Consider the following 19,354-nt stretch of genomic DNA (forward strand, 5'->3'; position numbering starts at 1 on the left):
TTATAAAGAGAGAGAGAGATACATATATTATATATATACTATATGTTTGTGTATAATATGAATATACTGTATTTGTATATATATATATATATATATATATATATAAGATATATAATACATAAATGTATTTCATTCATTCTTTTCATTTGTAGCAACGAATGACTACCCGATAGTCGAGTCGTTACTTACTCCAACTTCTCAGCCTTTCTGAGGGCATCCTTACAAGGCTCTGAGGAGATCCTGTCCTGCCAGAGCCAATCAGGATGAGATACGGCCACATGTCATATCCTAATCTCGGCCAATGAAATGTAGCCATTTGATTGAATATATATTTTTATAGGTTCTGATTCAAGTGGCTTACTAAAGGATGATTTTATGAAGATACTGATCCTGTTGGAAGTTCACTATTCTTACGTATTTTTTTATTAGTCTTTCTTCATAACAGTATCTTTATCTGTCTATCCGTCTTTATAAATATGTATACATATATATACTATATAATGATGATTATGAGCACGTGGTTCATTCATCACACATTACCACAGATGAAAAATAAGGTCCATACCGGTTTCGACCTTATTTTCAAGCCATTGACGAAGGACTGATACATGGTATTAGAAGTCTCAGAGATATATACTACAGAGAAGTATTGACGAACATATACGAACGTTTTGAGGTAGGAGTGGCCTTCAAAACTCCTTTGACTAAATATCACAATAATTTCTCAATTGATAATCGTACAGACCATAGGAGACTACAGATCCACACCTGGAGAGTATATTGTGATTTTTTTGTCAAATGAGGTTTGAAGGCGACTTCTACCTTGACACCCGCCTGTGGGTAGATCTGTAGTCTCCTATGTTGTGTATGCTCGTCAGTACTCTCTGAAGTATATATATATATATATATATATATATATATATATATATATATATATATATATAATATATATATCTGTGACTTGTGATACCATGTATCAGTCCTTCGTCAATGGCTTGGAAATAAAGTCGAAACCGGTCAGGACCTGCGCCCCGTCACTTATTTTCCGCCTGTAGTAATGTGCGATAAGGTATAGGTAGTCTCATATATCTGTGTTACATTTTCCAGGACTTTCTGAAGATGCGTTCATTTGAAATTCAGAAGTTATTGCCCACCGTAGTTAGAGTAAAAAGGCAACGTAAAGGAGAGAGAGAGAGAGAGAGAGAGAGAGAGAGAGAGAGAGAGAGAGAGAGAGAATATTGCATTTTCCATTCTAACAAATCCATTTTATTATTTAAGTGACCTTAGTGTCACCAAAGCGAAACTGTTTACAGTCATCTAGCCTATCTAAATAAAACCCATGTGGAATTAGTCGTTATATTGCATCGCCTATCAGTTTTTTTATAAGATCCATGAAATTAACATTAAGGATAAAGAATTAGAGATTATCTACAAAACATTTAACGCTAGCAAATGTTAACTGCCGATGTTGATAGTAAATCAGGGCGATGAGACTAGCATTATCATAGACTTCACATAGTTGAATTGATGTTCTGCCCCTCCAAAATTGGAGCTAAAGTTCGCAATGAATTGATAATGAGTTATTAATTTGCTGTCGATGGATGTGCTAGTAAGTTTGGTGATGGAATTATATGTAATAGTGTGTGATATTAACGCCTGTTCGCTGGAGGAAGACTTTTGATATCACGAGGGAAAAGGGACCCGCTTTCTATGAATACCAAGTAGCTTGAAATGTTTGCGATAATGATCCATCCGACGTAGCCTGAGAATTGTGATGATGATTACTTACTAAGCAACAAGCCGATTACAGTAGGTATAAAGTCCTTAGTCCTTCTGAGGTAGAGTTGTGATAATGATTACTTGTAAGTAGCATGAAGAAGATCGCATTATAAGTAAGGAAGATGAGGATATAAACGACATCTCCAATAGCATGAAGACATCGGTCCTGATGGTGATCATTTAGGATGAGTCAAATAAAGTGCTTGGGGCACACGCGCATACCTTGAAAGTATGCACACCGTAATTCAGTGTAGTGATAATGCTCTCATGTGAATGAAATGTATAACAATCACTTGACTAGTAGCTAAAAGATGGTAAATCAAGAATACAACTTTGTGTATAATTTAAAGTACTTGTTACCATCACTATTGTGATCTCTGCTACTACGTATGGTGGGACCATTTAACATCTGATACTGCCCTATAACTCGTATCCCTTAAACTTCAATACCAACGCTTCATCAATTTTCCGCTCCTGTTTAAAACCATTGATCTTGGGACTATCTTGATTTGAAACCTTCCCAGATGACGTATTTTGTGTAGACCTTTTACACATAACTTCATGTGTAGAAACATTTTTGAAATGACCCATACAAGCGTCTTCAAATGACCTCCTTTGTTTATTAGAAACTTCATTCATATGACACCTCTTACAGAGACAGATCATTTAGTCCCATTTGCAGTGATAACTACTCTAGTATAGAAGTTGGAAACTTTATTCAGATGACTCATTTGTATATACCTCTTGTAAAGACCGTTCGCATAGATGAGCTCTCGTGTATAGAGGTTTCATGTAGGTGATCTCTTTTGCATTGGACCATTGAACAGATAACCTCTCTTTTATGATAATTTCATTGACATAAAGTTCATTCAGACGACCTCTGTTGCTTAGACTTCTTGCATACGTAGATACCTCTTCAGTACAGAAGTCTCATTCAGATGATATCTGATGTGTCAACCTTTTTTTCAGAGATAACGACTCTTGAATTGAAACCCCGTTTAGTTGACCTCTTTTTTTTTTTTTTTTTTTTTTTTTTATAAAACTTTGGCACAGAAGACATCCTGCAGAAACCACTTTCAGATAACCTTTGTAGAGGCTCTTTACACGAGTGATGTCAGGTTTGAATTTTGATCAGAAAGTGCAGACTTTGACGGAACGAGAGTTAATCTAGATATAGTAAGTCTGATTGATAGGAATGTTCATTGACATATCAGACAGATTTTCAGTAGCATAAACAGAAAAGAAATTATTACTCTTTGTTTTCTCGTCTCAGGTTGTGGTCGTCGGGCTGCCGTTCCAGGTATCAGGGCTTCTGCGGAAGAATCAAGTATGCTAAGAGACCCTTCTGTTGTATAGGTAAGGACATTGTAGAGAAACAAAAGGTATGCTTACGCTACTCCCAGTCACACAGTTTTCACAAATTCACACAGAACCTATGTGTATACGTACATAGAAACGCATTACATACACACCTATTATATATATATGTAATGTGTGTTTGTGAAAGAGAGAGAGAGAGAAGGAGAGAGAGAGGAGATAGAGAAAGAGAGAGGAGAGAGAGAGAGAGAGAGAGTGACGAGAGAGAGAGAGAGAGAGAGAGAGGAGAGGGGAGAGGAGAGTTTAGAGAATTTTTGTTTGTTTTATTTGTTGATCACGACCACATGATATGATAAGCATCCTTGATGGAGAAAGAAGATGCACATATAAATTAGACAAAGTTGGTGAAATGTTAAATTGTAGGCAGTCTTTTGCCATCTACGAACGAAAGACAAAAAGAAATTATTCACAGTTCAACACTATTGTTGCCTTGTTGCACTTACATAGACATAGTAATATATATTACACGCAAAGTGTGTGTGTATATATATATATATATATATATATATATATATATATATATATATATATATTATATACTATATACATAAAAAGAATATGTTTATAAGCGGTTGTGTTGCCTGATACTTGTCTGCAGGGATTAAAAAAAAAAAGTAGGAGTGTTCGTATGTCTAGCATCCGCACCCTAAAATCTCCTGAGATTCGAGATGGCTGTACCCTAATTGTGCTAGTCTCTGAAAAAAAAAAGGGGGGGGGGAGGCGAGCGGGTTGGGTGGACGTAAATGCATGTGATAGAAAAGTATATGAAAATGAGGCGTCATGGTTACTTGCCAATACAAATAGTGTTTCCACATTTCCTGAAAGTTAACGAAGTTAGCTAACTAAAGAGAGCTAACCGAACTGAATCTACGGCTTTTGCTCATTTGGATTATTTCTTAATTGTTTTTATATTATACAGTGAACCACAACCCATTAGCTCAATATTAAAGTCTAAATTATATTGTACGGTAAATCACTACCCATTAGCTCACAATATTAGTCTTAATTATATTATACAGTAAATCACTATCCACTTGCTAACAATATTAAAGTCTAAATTATATTATACAGTAAATCACTACCCATTAGCTCAGAATATTAAAGTTTTAAGGTAAATGTAACAGTTGTTTCTGTCGTCTTACTATTTGCGAGATTTTGGACTGATTAAGAAAGAACAACGTCAGTCGCCGAGCTGAGTGAAGCAAAGCAACTGTGGTATAGAATGAAATAAGTGAGAAAAATGACAGGGAAAGAAAGATTGCCGTCACTCCACAGTTAATTCAGTTACGCTTTGTGATATTCGTTCTTTACGCTCACACGTGAAAGGGCTACTACGGTACCGTCATTACACAGTACGAACGGGAAAGCTGTCACTGAATAGTATTAGCCTTCCCTTTTGTCTTCATTTTCGATGTTTAAGGTCTCTAGATTACAGTCGGTATTAAATATTATGTTAGAGCTGAAAGTTGGAAATTTTAATGAATATGTATGCGAACAGCAAGTGATGCATGTAAATACTTCGAGTGTCCTATGTTGAGGGGTTATTTTAGTGCCCTATTATATGAAGCTATTGTCTATCTATCTATCTATCTATCGTGTGTGTATATATATATATCATATATATATATATATATATATATATATATATATTATATATTATATATATATATATACAAATGTGTGTAACACAATGAAGCGATCGGTACTACAGTATATTAACACTCCTGCCCATACGTGAGATCAGTCATTTTAATGCCGATGTTTACTGAGGTGGTAATAAGTGGTACAACCTGGACACTGTTGCCATAGGAAGTTCAGTTGTTTTTTGGTACAGCTTTTAAGTCCAAAGTCTTGCGATGAATTGATATTGTCATTAAAGGAAGGAGGAATGGGGTTGCATGGAGAAATTTCAGAAACTAGTTTAAGAACTTAAGAATATTTGTATTTTAGATAAATTTGAGCGTAAATAAGGTTAGGATGGTAAATGGATACCAGGAATTTGAAGTAATAACTGAAGTATTACTGCTGGAAAGTGGAAACGATGGATTCACATAGGTGTTTGCCTGTAAATCTGAGGTGGACCAAGAAAGGTTATAGAAGTTCACTCAACGTGGTTCGGAAGTCACGTAAAGCCGTCGGTCCCGTTGCTGAATAACCACTGGTTCCATACAACGTCAAAACACCATACAAACAAACAAACCAAGAAAGGTGGCAAGTTGTTTGCTCGAGATTGGTGAGCGAATGGGAATGTTTACAGTCAAGATTTGAATGTCCGTAAGAGCTGTTGAGGTCACTCTCCTTTTTGAAGTGAAGTGTGGATTTTGAATGAGAAAATGTGGAATGTGCATATTGAAAGAAAAAAGGGCGAAGCTGTCAACAGGAACTGTTTCTGTAGAATGTGGCATATGAAGAACTGAAAAGGTGAGAAATGCTTGAAAGTGGGAAAAAAAAGGTTAGTGAAGGTGAAAAGGGGGATCAGTGTTTTGAGATGGTTTGGCCAGGTGGAAGGAACGGAAAATAATGGATGGGTGTCAAGAGTGTGTCACTCAAAATGTAAATGAGTAGGCTGAGGAAGATCTAGAAAGTTTCGGACAGAAGTAGTGTAAAAGGTATTTGCAAGGCAGGGCCCTAATACCCAGGAAGCGCTGTAGAGCATGATAGATATGGTGAATGATGCAGTGTATGTAATTAAATTTGGCTGTATCAGTAAGCCCTTTATGTACATTTATGAAGATGCTCATGTTATGGTAGTTTACTGCTCCTTGGGTTCACCCAAGCTGCAGCATTTAAAGTTTGAATTTGACAGCGAATGTTGCGATGTCCTTTCTGTGGATCCACCTGCTGGAAGGCTCAGAATGAAAAACTAATATATATATATATATATATGATATATATATATATATATATATATATATATATATATATATATTACTATTTATATATATATATAGTGTCTGTATTTTAATTGTCTCAGAAAACAATGGCTCAACCCTTATTTCCCACATCCCATTTAGAAGAAACTTGACTGTTCAAGAAATTGTTACGCTGTCAAAACTCTGAACGCATGTGGGACGATCATAGGGTTTGGCGTCAGAAGGAACCTTGTGGTTCTTCAGTTGGCAGTGTTGAAAGAGGTCATTTCTCACATCTCGAAGTCAGCAATTTCACGCCGTTCACTTCCCCTTCCGTGGCCTTTATAATCTATGGATCCCGAGGTGTTGGTCAACGTGTTGCAGAGCACTGTTGTCGTGCGGGCCATTTGTCATGGCTACGGGAGATCGTTATTTCGTGTTGAGGTTAGAGGTCCTCTTGTCTCACACACCCACACATAGAGAGAGAGAGAGAGAGAGAGAGAGAGAGAGAGAGAGAGAGAGAGAGAGAGGTGATGATGATGATGATGCGGTAGGGGATCTAGAGTAGAATGATTGGAGAATATAAAGAGAACATGAAAAGAAACATGTGAGTAAATTCTATAATGAAAAGTTATACCAATATTACAAAAAAAGGGAAAACAGGCTTGTTGGAGACACCGTAATAGTTAAGACTTTCTTATATAAATCCTGTTTGAACTCAAGGATTAAAATTGTAAGTGTTACCAAAATTACGAAGAAATCGAGAAGTCAATGCTATTGTGGAAAAATCTTATAAAGCTGACAGTGATAAATTCTTGGTTTTGACTGTAGACGACATTTGCCATATAATAGTGATGGGTGAAATATTCTTGCGCATTAAACCTTTCTGTGATGTAGTTGTTGCTATTACCTTTGTCATAACTAAATTCTTTCATTTTTCGGGGTCATTTGACGTAAATAACAACGGCAATTTCGTAGAGAGAACATCGAAATATGAGACACAACGAGAGGACTTTGATTGAGGAACGGCCATCCCAGAGTCGTTTATATATTGTTGCCATTTTCCGCCACACCCTCCCACCTTCCACACTCTTTTTACTTCTCAGTTCTCTTTATGCCAGGAAAAATACCTTTTTAGTAAGATTCAGTAAAATCCACTTAAGGGATTGCTTTCGTTCCTTTATGTGCGACGTTTTTGAGATCTATAACACATCTGGGTCATGAACTTTTTTACCGTCTGCTATTATTATGGCAAAGTAAAATAAAAGTAAGTTCCGTCGATATCTTTGGAGATTTCATTTCAGTAGTAACTTTTTGCGCGATCTCTCCTCAGGAGATTCGTGGGGTTTTGAGGACGGAGTGCAATATGCACTGTGACCTTAATAATAATATAAACTTTTGCCTTGACCATCTTATCGTTATGTACATTTTTGCCTTTACACTTGTTCAATAAGAATTTTTGGAGGATGGCGTCACTTTTAAGAAAAAAAAAAAATCATCCGAAATTATTTGTCTCAGTGATGACCTCCATGGCATAGAGAGATTCCCAGCAGATGAATGATGGTTCATCCTTAATTGACGGCTGTTCGGTTGTGACCTGTGGAGGGACTTCTTCGCCGTATACGTCAACGGAAGGAGTAGATAGCTATGGAGCTTCTTCGATTTGGAAAGCGTGTTTCTGGTTAGGTTGAGAGATTGTTTGTCCTTCCTGGAAGTGTAGAATGCTGTAGTTTCGTATTTTATTTGATATTTCTCTTCTTTTATGGTTACTTAATAGTACTATCAACCCTTTGGCACAGTATTAGTGAAATTATTTTGGAAATCTTGACGTAGGTTCCACTTATCATCGGTAGCCTGGATTCCTCTGCGTGGTCTACTATATATTTAAACGCTTACTAATTGCAGTTTTTATTTTGTTCTATTTTTATTACATGTAGGTTTTGTTAATGTTTGAACTTGCATCCTTGTGCGGAACGTTCATTAAACACAGTCAACACGACGCCTCCCCAAAATTGGAAGTGGAAGATTCTGAAAAGGCGCGACCCCGACTCTCGGTGAAAATCTGCTGGCGAGAAAGCAAGACCTTTGAGTGGGCTTTGCTATGCTCTTCTTGGGTAAACATTGCCATTGTATGTGTGTGTATGAGGAGAGAGAGAGAGAGAGAGAGAGAGAGAGAGGGGAGGGGGGGGTGGGGGGAGGCGGCCTCCAGGGAGATGTGAATGTATCAATGCTCCTTGAAATTCCCAGAGTTCGGTTTCAGACACGACATCCATGTTACGCCAGAGGGCAAATGTTGACTTCCTAAGGTAGAAAGTGACGTCATGGTAATGAGTGTTTTTGCAAATAAAATTCGTACTGCGTTGATGTATATGTTACTGACAGTGGCGACTGAATGCATGTCCCATTTTTTTATGTGGGACAGAATAAAGCTACTTGTCTGACAATGTGAGAGGAGTAAAGATGGAAGTGAAGACGGGAAAGAAAGAAATGGATTGAAATGAATAAGAGGGCAGACCTTCCTTTTTTTTCCTCATTACAAGCCGCCAAGAGTCAGAATTGAGGGAATGGCAATTTGAAATCATTAAATAGTTGAAAAAGAAAGAAATGATTGACTGAAAGCGGAAAGAAGTAGCAGACTGTCGTTGGTTACCCAGGTTGAAAAGTAGCTATGTACTGTCGGCCAAAAAACTCGTGGCAGAGTTTCATAATTTTTCGTTCACCTGCCTTACGCACGATTCATGCCTTATTTATCTATTTTTCTTTTCAAAGATGGAAGAAATCATGTGTAATGACGTTAAAAACAGTCACTGATATCTTTAGAACATTATGTTATGTTATTGTGTAAACTATTTTCCATATAGCAAAATTGACGTGAACGAAACGAAGTGATAAAAACGTCATATCACAACCATAGATACATTACCAATAGATAGGAGACACCTATCACTAGTAGTATCACATAAACATAGTCCTTATAATTATCATTTCGATATTAAGTTGAAGGTAGTTGAACTATTTCATTTGTTAAATTTTACAGAAAACATTGGAATCTCATAAAACGCAATCAAATTTAAAAACAAAAAGAAAAAAAAACGATATCGTAACATTGTGAACCAGGCGACCTCACTCTATTGCTTTTGATTTCATGTGCACGGGAATCTAATGTCAATGTGTCGTTTATCGGTCTAAGAAACATCCCTCGATGAGCGAGAGAATCATTGCACTGCATTCGGTGCAAGTTCCTGTTGGAGCGATATCAAGAAAGCTTAATAAACCGGAGAGAATCATACATAGATGAATAAAATTATTTAAAGAACGGCAAAATTTTAGATTATGGGCTTAGAGGTGGAACACCTCGGAGCACCACAAGAGAGCAAGACAACATTCACTTGTGAACTTTGAATTCTAATGCCTCGTCTTACGACATTGCTGAACAGGAATCATAACTAGCTCTACGCTTATGACTGGTGTCTGATGAATACTTTAGATGGAGAGGAAGAGATTTTTAAATCTACACTCGAAATCTTTGATAGTTGTCTAATGAATAAGTCTAATGAATAAGCAAACTTATCTTTGATGGATGAGAGATTCAGTTAGGCTTACTCTTTTTGTTTTGTTTTTATCGGTGGCCAGTGAATACCACGGATAGGGAGGGAAACAGTTTTCAACGATGCATGCATTTTTTTTCTTCAAACCTGAAGAATACATTTTATTGGGGAGATACTTTATTAACATCGGCCCTAATCCTTCCATACCCTTCTATTACTCCACCTCCGTTCTCATCTACATCTCAGGCGACTTGATCCGACTTCTCGCTACGAACTCCATCGTGCGAAAGCATCACAAAGTGATAACGGTAATTTAAAAATTCTCCGTGCCGACAATTAATTTCTATTTAGAAGAAATGAATAGCTACAGATAGATCAACCTTAGAAATGTTTAGTGAAAGTAGCGCTCGTCAGTTTTGACTCCCACAGCTTTCCAACGTGTCCAAATGAAACAGATGATATGCAAGGAATTCGATAAAAAATAAGACGGAATTATATACGTTTGATTTTTTTATGATTGCTTTTTGACTTTGAATAGCTAGGTCTGAGTTAATTATGTTAAGCAATTATGAAAAGGATAAGAAGAAAAACGGGAATAATCAAATAAAGCAGATTAATATATATATATATATATATATATATATATATATATATATATATATATATATATATATATAGTCGATTTAAATATTCATTAATATTACGTATCCGAGAGAGTATAATGCTGAAAATAAGACCTAGGCTAATCTTGTGGGAAAATCAGAAGTCCAATTAAGGCCCACTAAATGTGTCATGTAAATTATTTTATTTGATCAAAGGACAAAATAGTTTAATTAAACATCGTTTTCAAAGAATGTTAACGCCTTGATGTATTATTTATCGGCTGTAGGAGACGAAATGGACAACACCCCAGTGCAGTACGAATACGTTGAGTCAAGAACTCGAGCGGCAGCAAAGCCAACTTCAAAATCTTTTGGTTATACTGTCACGAAGCTAGAGTTGAGAATAAAATTAGAAATCGTGGACCCATCGGTATATATTTTCCTCACTTTGCAAAATGATTATCTTTAATACGTTGAATAAGTCTACTCAATTCTAATGTAATTTATTTCAAGTATAGCACCTTTGAAAGGATATTTTATTTATGTTAAGTAAATAATCTGGCACCGCATATGGCAATATTTCCAATAACGAACAATGAATTAAGAAACTACGCCAATTCTTCGTTGGCCGTCTGTACATGATCCAGAATTATTCTGAATCAAGGCATATTTGTCTTTAGAAAAAAATTAGAAACAATAAAATACTATCCGGGTGTACTTGGGGAAGTTCTCTTTCCTCGGAAATTAACCGATTTCCGCCAAGTTTTCAAAGTGTTATTTACTATGAGGTATATATATATATATATATATATATATGATATATATATATATATATATATATATACACATACACACACACAGACATATACACGGTTAGGAATTTAGTCTCAAATATTTGATTGAATAAAGGGATTTGATATTTACGTTAAGTAAAGTTATAATAATTATGATTTAAAAAGTAATTCCTTTTTAAGTGAATAAATGGACTTAATGTCTAATTTAGATTAGTACAAGTCTATACGTAATTATTAAATAGTATTAATGGGCGATTAAGGACGTATGAATATGCGTTAGTTAAGCTGGTAAGAAAATAAATAATCATATCGTTTAAATATATTATTTTGTTCAGTTACGTTAAATAAAATATATGAGCTTCGCTTGCATAGCAATTCCAAACTAATGGTTAAGGTTATGATGCGTTCAAGTTTTCATAGGGTAAATTAGTTATGCGATTCTCAACTCCCGTTTTGAGTAATGTCATTAGCCGTTATTAGATAAGGCAAAGTAATTATTGTTAAATAAATATCTATTCATAATAAAAATGAAATTAATATTTGTATCAATGGAAATAGTCTAATCAGTCATTATAATTCGTATTATTCGTAAATAAGAAATAAGTTCAAATTGCATACGATACACCGTTGACCTTTACGACTGGGTTTGACCTAGAGCAAACATCAGTTGGATTGGGACGCTCCTGTAGACTGGATGGTGTTTAGTGCTTAAGAAACTCCTCCGCTTCTAGAAATATGCAACTCCTAAAGGAATCAGGTAAATAAAATATAGCTGTTCTTTTAGACATATAAATGAGGGTTGTCTGGTCAATTCGACATCGCAATTCGGAGCAGCTGGTAGTTTGCCGATTAATTGATTAAATTTTCTTACAATACTATATATATATATATATATATATATATATATATATATATATATATATATATATATAGATATATATTTCCAAGGATTTACTGGTTCACAGGTCTAAGTCGGAAGCTCAGCTAATTTAAATTAGCAAATTTAAATTTTGAAATAGCAGTTGATGACTGCAATATGTAATGCGTCTTAGAAATTCTCAATGGATTTTTTTTAATAAGCTTGCAACTTGCTAGAAGCAGTCATTTTGGAGGAAAAAACAAACAATCACATGTTCACTTTGTTCATTTTGTTTGGTTTTATGGACAACCCGCCACAGGGATGATTCCCTCTCCGGCGGGACCTTAATACGTTTTCTCAAGAATGTATTAGCCCATGACGGTTGGAACTCTCAGAAGAACAAACTAATAATAATAAATAAAGTAAAAAGAAATAAGAAGACTTAGGTGCAAAAGAAAAAGGAGAAATGTTCGAGGATCACAGACAGCCATCCCTGTAGACGAACAGTTTCCACCGACTTACGTGTGTCATTTATTTGCAGCATCTGGGCCGCGAAGAGAACCGGGTGGCAACCCGTATTTAATTTACGGCAGGAATTTTGCCAAGATGCTTGGCTGGTTGGCTGGTTGTCTGGTCGGCCTGGTATGGCACGTTAGGCGGACGTTTTACGCACTCTACCGGGATATCGTTCTTTAACACTTGTACCTAAAAGCGTCCGCCGCCGTCCGTGCAGTCCCCTTTTGGATGCGCCTTCGGCTTTAATGGGGCCCTTACGTCCCTTCCCGGAAATAACGAAAATGAAATGACGGCAATTTTTCGCTCTTTTACATCTCTCCTTTTTTTTTTCCTTCCGGTTTAAATTTTGGGAGCTTTTGATAATCATCTGATTTTGTATATGCAAATGCATGCTATATGTGGAGCGATGTATTTTTATTTTTTATATACACTTAAGTATTTGAGAGAATTAAATCAATCAAGAACCATATTTTACAGTGTTAACTACTTGTTCGAGAGAAATAACAGAAATTTGAGTTATGGTTTTGTATAATTGCATGGAGAAATGTTGGAAATGTAATAAGTAATCCTTTAAGACTGTTGGTGTATATATATGAAGTGTCTTGTTCTTTGCTAAAATTAAATACAAATTCTAACGAACTGTCCGATTCGAATGTATTAAAGGCTGGGGACTGTTGTTACCAATGTTCCTGGGCGGTGTCGCACCGGTACATTTCCTGTTTTTTTTTTTTTTAAGCAGTGCCAATATCGCTGGCAAAACTGAAGAGTTGCTAGTTCGGCTACTAAACTCTTCGGCTACTAAAATCATTGCAAGTTAATAAGTACATTAGATGAGTGATTAAACTTAGGTAGTATTATATAACGTTCTAAAGAGGTTTCCTTTTCAATGACAAGAACAGTTTTCGGCTTTAGAAATAGGCAAGGCCAGCTGCTAATGTTTTGTAACCCAAACTATGGAAAAGCAGCAATTGCCCTTCAAATTTAAAGTTTTAAATGAGAAACTCGACCACATACATACAGAAAGATCCTTTAGGCATGAAAAACAGTTGTTTCCGGGGATAGGGTTTTTGGCCTTTGTGCCAGTAGGAGGCAAACCTTTTGGTGCTCTTACTAGTGGAAAGGCATCCGGAAATTCTGCAAAGGGAAAAAATCGCCAGAGGGGCTCATTCTATTCTTTAGTGACTTTCAGACGCTACAAGAGCACTTGAAATTGAAGTAGTGTTAAATCTAATATTAACACTTGTAGCAAAAAAATGTTTTGTAATGCCTTGAGGTAATCATTAGATAACCTCACAGCAACCTTATACTTTTTTCAATCCATGCTAGGGATTGTCAGGTATTGTTTCGGAGGTTTTCACTTGCGCTGTAGAACTGATGAACAAGGTCTGAAAGTTTTTTCGTCTTCTGACAAAAGGTTAGGAACTGTCTTGCAGTTGGCATCTTATGTGTTTGCTTAAAACTGGGTCATTCCATCTGTTGTTCCTAAAATAGTGCCATCACTTCAAGATTTTAAGTAAATGCTGAGAAAAAGTTCTTCGGCTTTAATATTTCGCCTAATGAATATACATGACGAGGAATTTTGAGCATATATACACAACCATAAAATTGCATCTACCAGTCTGCTTGTTTTCAATCCTGTTTTTGAAGATCACTTGTGATTAGGATAAATGAAACTCTGCTTTTGTTCAAAATTGTTTTTATGATTAATACTGAAACTGGGATACCTTTATCGGTAGAATTTATGTATTGAGGTATGCTTTGTTGCACATACACTCTTATGATGTATGTATGTATATGATAAAAACTGAAGTGTAAAATAAGGTCATCGTATATTTATGTATAGCCTAATAATGATGATTGTCATTTTGTCATTCCATCCGTCCACAAATTTTGTGTAAGCGCCGAAAAACTTGCCAAACTTGTATTATTTTTCCTAATAAATTTCTCCATGTCAGCCATTTCTTTCACCATGGTTCCCGGTCTCGTTCATGTTTCGGTGCACCCCGTAGGGGGATAGTGTCGTCAGTGCACCTTTTTCGGTGCAATGTAGGCATTACTTAAGGTTCTTTGCAGCGTCCCTTCGGCCCCATAGCTGCAATTACTTTCATTCCTTTTACTGCACCTCCATTCATAATCTCTTTTTTCCATCTTACTGTCCACCCTCTCCGGACAATTGTTTCATAGTGCAACTGCGAGGTTTTCCTCCTGCAACACCTTTCAGACTTTTTACTTTCAATTTCCGTTTCAGCGCTGAATGGCCTTAGCTGCCCCAGTGCTTGGCATAATGCTAAAAATCTATATAAATCAAATAGAAAATGTTTCGGTGCATGGTATTCATTGTAGTGGGTGATGTGCATGTTGTCAGCACCAGCTATGGCCTGGGGGAATCATTTCTCTGGGGCCTCCGGATGGAACTAGACTAATGACTTTACGGCTGTCGCCATCTTGAGTTGGACGTATCAACCCTCTGTCGTATTTCACATCTGGCCACTTAACCTTTTGCTTCTTCAGTTCCTTCAGGTCCGTTTCAAGACCACATACTACACCGCCAGACCGGAGTACATATAACAGTAATTCCAATATTTGATTGTGAAGATATACTGGTATTATTGTTTTTTTTTTTTTTTTCAGATATTATACACAGTTCTATTCAATCTTTGTTTCCCTTTTTAGCAGTATCATGATTTTGTTAGTCTAAACAAGCAATCGCAAAAAGTGATAGTTCTGTACATCTGTGATGCATCCAATAATTTTTTTTTCATTTTAGAGGTTTGCTCTCTCTCTCTCTCTCTCTCTCTCTCTCTCTCTCTCCTTCCTTCCTCCTCTCCTCCTCTCTTCTCTCTCTCTCTCGTCGGTAAGGAGAGTAAGACTAGGGTTAACTGCAGACAGGAGATGAAACTAAGTTTACCCATTAATCCATTAATAAAATACTATTAATGGCGTAATTACTTATAACCAATATCCCATGATGACAACCTTTAATTTTATCCAGTATCGTGTTACAATGTTTTCCTATAAGTTGTGTGTCATTAGCTCTGAGCAGGTTGCAGAAGTACTCTCACATACTACATCATTTAACCCATCATGTTGCTGGAACACCTTTCACTGCACGATTGACTTCACAGAGCTCATGTAACGAAGTATTTCGCGGTTTTATTGAAAGACATTTGTTATAAAACGATCCTGTCATCACTAGAGCAGAGCGGTCCATTGGCATTTTTATTTTTGTTCTGATGGAGCTTATTGGGCACCCTTACCTTTCTCTCTCTCCCTCTAGACTAACGAAATAAATACGATCTTTTTCCCCATTCCTGGTCTCTCCCTCTGTCTGTCTTTTTGTTGATATTTGCTCATGCTTATTGTCTGACATTTCTATAAAATTTCGCTAATGTGAGATCCGGGTTTTTACTATCTCTTTGTGAGGGATTTTTTATTTTTAAGTATTGGTGGTTTACTTTTGAAAACTGTGTTGTTTGCCATACTTTGACTGTTTACCTTGTATTTTATAAACATTGGGCATTCACGTTTTGTTATATACTTGCTGCTTACTTTTTTATGTACATTGGATATTTTAACTTTTTGCAATACGCTCTGTGGATTAATTACTCGCATAATGTTCACGATAGGAAGCCAAAAAAAATAATGCATCTTGACTTCCTTTGACCAGCCTGAAAAGTTCAAAGAAAATCAGAAGAAATTGGTGCCCGACTATTGATATATCATAGGGATATTTGAGTTTAGTTTTTGCTTATGCATTGGATATTTTAATTCTTACTATACACTGGATCTTGCAGATTTGACAGGAATTGAAAATTGTTTTACTCTGTGATATTCATTGTATGTTTTACATTTTGCTACACATTAGCGTCATTTGTGTGTCTGTTTGAAGCAGACGCCCCGAGACAAAACGAAACGCTTTACGAATTAGAGAATGTTGTTACCAGTCTCCTTCCGTGAGCAGAAATTTGTAGTTAAAGTGCTGTATTAAAACCCTAACAGGTAAAATAGAAAATATTGTTTCAAAGATACTAAATACTGTATTCATTTGCATTTTAAGATGTCGAACTTTAGTGTTGATTGCCGTACTTCAAGCTAAACTCATCCAAGTGAAGTTTGTTTGCTTAAGTTTCATCTTACCAAGACCCTCGACACTTAGGTTTCGCCTCTTCAGGTGTCGAACTTTTGGTGGTTCTTAAAATGTTCTCTTTTGAACATTTAACACACACGAATTATTTGAGTGACGAACTTCCGTCATCATAACGCTGATTATAATCATGAGTTTCGCGTCTTTCCTTCTTGGGTTTGGAAGTTTTCACTTCTAATTATCTTGGTTTATACGTCTACCATGTCTGCGGCTTTGGACGTTTGAAGTCAAGCAGTAGCCCATAGAATACGGGAATTTTGAATTAAGGTTGACCTGTAGTCCTATATTAGCTAGCAGGTGTTAGTTGTGCACATGTTCATTCGAAAAACATACGCAGCTAATATTTGGATTGAAGTTATCCCATGCAATTCAAAGTATGGTCAACATTTGTGATGAGCAAACATTTGAACATTTTAGTTTTATCAGCATTAATTCAACTTACTTACTATGGAATTGCATTGTTGAGCGCTGCATTATCCTTGTAAGACTGTAAGGACCATAAGATACCTACTATGAGATTCAGGGCTTCTGTAACACGGTTTTTTGGCAATAACTTTTTATCTATGCATTTCATAGATATCACGCTTATTCAGAATACACATTATATCTACACATAAATTTTGACTGTATTCTGCATTACGTAGGTTGAATAAATTTGGTACTTATAATGTAAAAGTGACTTTTTTTTGAAGACGGACCAACTTACTCAGAGATAAGGTTTCGAATGCACTCGTTACTTAACTTATGACAGCATTTCTTCCCTCTTTCTCGATGGATGATTGGCTATACGAAACGAAGGCTATACCTCTGGCAGCAATGACAAAACTTTAAATACAAGCAAAGCAGTACACCTTTATGAAATCTGAATCCTCTCCACTGATAATTGTCATAATGAACAAACCAACAAAATATGTTAATAGATACAAAAACACTTCGATTATTAGTCTAACTCCCAAAATAAGTGTCCTAAGAAATTATAATCTACTTTATAGGTCACAATCAGATTGACAAGATGTAGGGAATAGTTGGTAATATTCAAAGACATAGTAAACAAGCTTGATTTGATAACTGCTATATCCAATGTCAAGCAATTATCGTCAGAATTATGACTTCATGAGGCTCCACCCTCTTTGGCCTCGTTATAATTCAGGATAACAATGAAGGCTATCATGGACATTGTTGTATTAGAAAATCTAACTGCTGGCTATAAAAACTCATTTGTCGAGTAGTTGTAAGAAGTGCTAAATGATCCTCAGGGATCCCAGCAGTTGGCCTAAACGTTTAATTCATGTAAATTGCTGCTATTACTAATTTTGCGGCACTACTGCTACAGTAGTATTACTACGCTAGCACAGATACCCCACCCACATCTATGTATCGTTCCGCCATTCATAAAGTCTTTATATCCAACATGGTCGTACAGACTAAAGAAGAAGAAAAAAAATGATATCGGATGATCCGTTGGTCTGCTGGAGATTTTAGCACATATAAGCTTGTATTTACTTTGGATAAAAATCTTATTTTAACAAAAATAGTTATATAAAGACTGTTTACATACAATCTCTCTCTTTCTCTCTCTCTCTCTTGATGGCATAGTGAATAGTTAATGGAAATGTTTAAAATCCTGAATGACATTACAAGTATTATAATCACGTTACGCTAAATACAAATCAGACCATAAACATTGGATTTAAACTAGAAACTGAATAATTACCTATTCAGGCTATAGTAAGTATGGCCACGGGCTTTCTCTTGACTATATAAAGTTGCAAGTCGTAAGACAAATGCAGTTTTGCAACCACGGGGACAATTCCAAATCCTGTTAGCCATTTTTGACTACTATGGGTTTCAGAGCCGATGGAATAAGGTGAATGGGTTTCTGTCTGGTGGATGGGCGGGGCAACATTTCGTAAAACGATGTTTACCTTGCTTACGTAATGAATGTTTTTCGACTCTTGGCTTGCAATCACTGGCCATGGCGTCGGCTAGATCATTTTTACTCTATAAAAATTAAAACTATCGGGTTTAGGTTATTGATAATGCTGACAAAATTTGTGTGTAGTAGTAAAATATACATATGTCAACTTTCAGGTACATCCGATGCTTTGATAAGGAGCAAAATTCAAAAAACAGTGTTACAGAGGCCCTGAATTTCATAGTAATTAGCAATGAAAACAATTGCCCACTTGACTACGATGATGAGGATGGGTCTATTCCATCTCTAATAAATATATATCTGAAGACAACAGGTATACGTATGTACGAGAGGGAATAGACTTTTATCCTTCTCGGGGTCAGGTCGGCAAGGTGACCTCGTCTTGATTATGTTATCGCGGGTTTGTTTCCTGCTACCGGACTTCATGTTTTCTTCAAATTTCTTTGAAGTTGGAGCTCAAGGCTTTGTAGTGACGAACATATCCAAAAAAGAGCAAAGAATTTGAGAAGTTGAGAGGGCATTGTGGCTATTGCAATTTCATCTCAAAGAAAGTTTCAAAGTTAGAAATCATTGTTTTGTGTAAAACCTTTAACATTTCTTGTTGGATTAATTTAGCAGTTTGTCTGTCGGACATAATAACTAATGTTTCTTGTTTAATTTTGTAACCCATGGTCAAATTAGTTTAAAGGATTTCTTTATATGAAAATTATCTTTGTGTTTCCTGTAGCCAAATCGATAGCAACCATCTTTAGCGAAACCTCTTTCAGTTACTGTGAAGTAGAAATTCAGTCAGTCGGTATATGTTGCTTTCATTGAATGATGCTCAATAAACTGAAATCTCATTGTAAAATTCGTTTGTGCATTCCTAAATAACTTAATCTCTGTTTTTGCAAAGTGCCATCTGCAGAATCTGTCATTATTTCATATTATATTTCTACGGTTACTGT

General features: G+C 36.1%; 1 protein-coding gene across 1 annotated transcript in view; it reads left to right on the forward strand.

The window, feature by feature from the left end:
* LOC135216422 (potassium voltage-gated channel subfamily KQT member 1-like) overlaps positions 1–19,354 on the forward strand; it is a 691,013-nt gene that overhangs the window by 466,267 nt on the left and 205,392 nt on the right. The window contains exon 4 of the mRNA XM_064251767.1: positions 3,053–3,135. Coding sequence (XP_064107837.1) covers positions 3,053–3,135 — 83 coding nt within the window. The remainder of the gene's footprint in view (positions 1–3,052; positions 3,136–19,354) is intronic.

Source organism: Macrobrachium nipponense, chromosome 6 (genome assembly GCF_015104395.2).
Source record: "Macrobrachium nipponense isolate FS-2020 chromosome 6, ASM1510439v2, whole genome shotgun sequence".
Lineage (NCBI taxonomy): Eukaryota > Metazoa > Arthropoda > Malacostraca > Decapoda > Palaemonidae > Macrobrachium > Macrobrachium nipponense.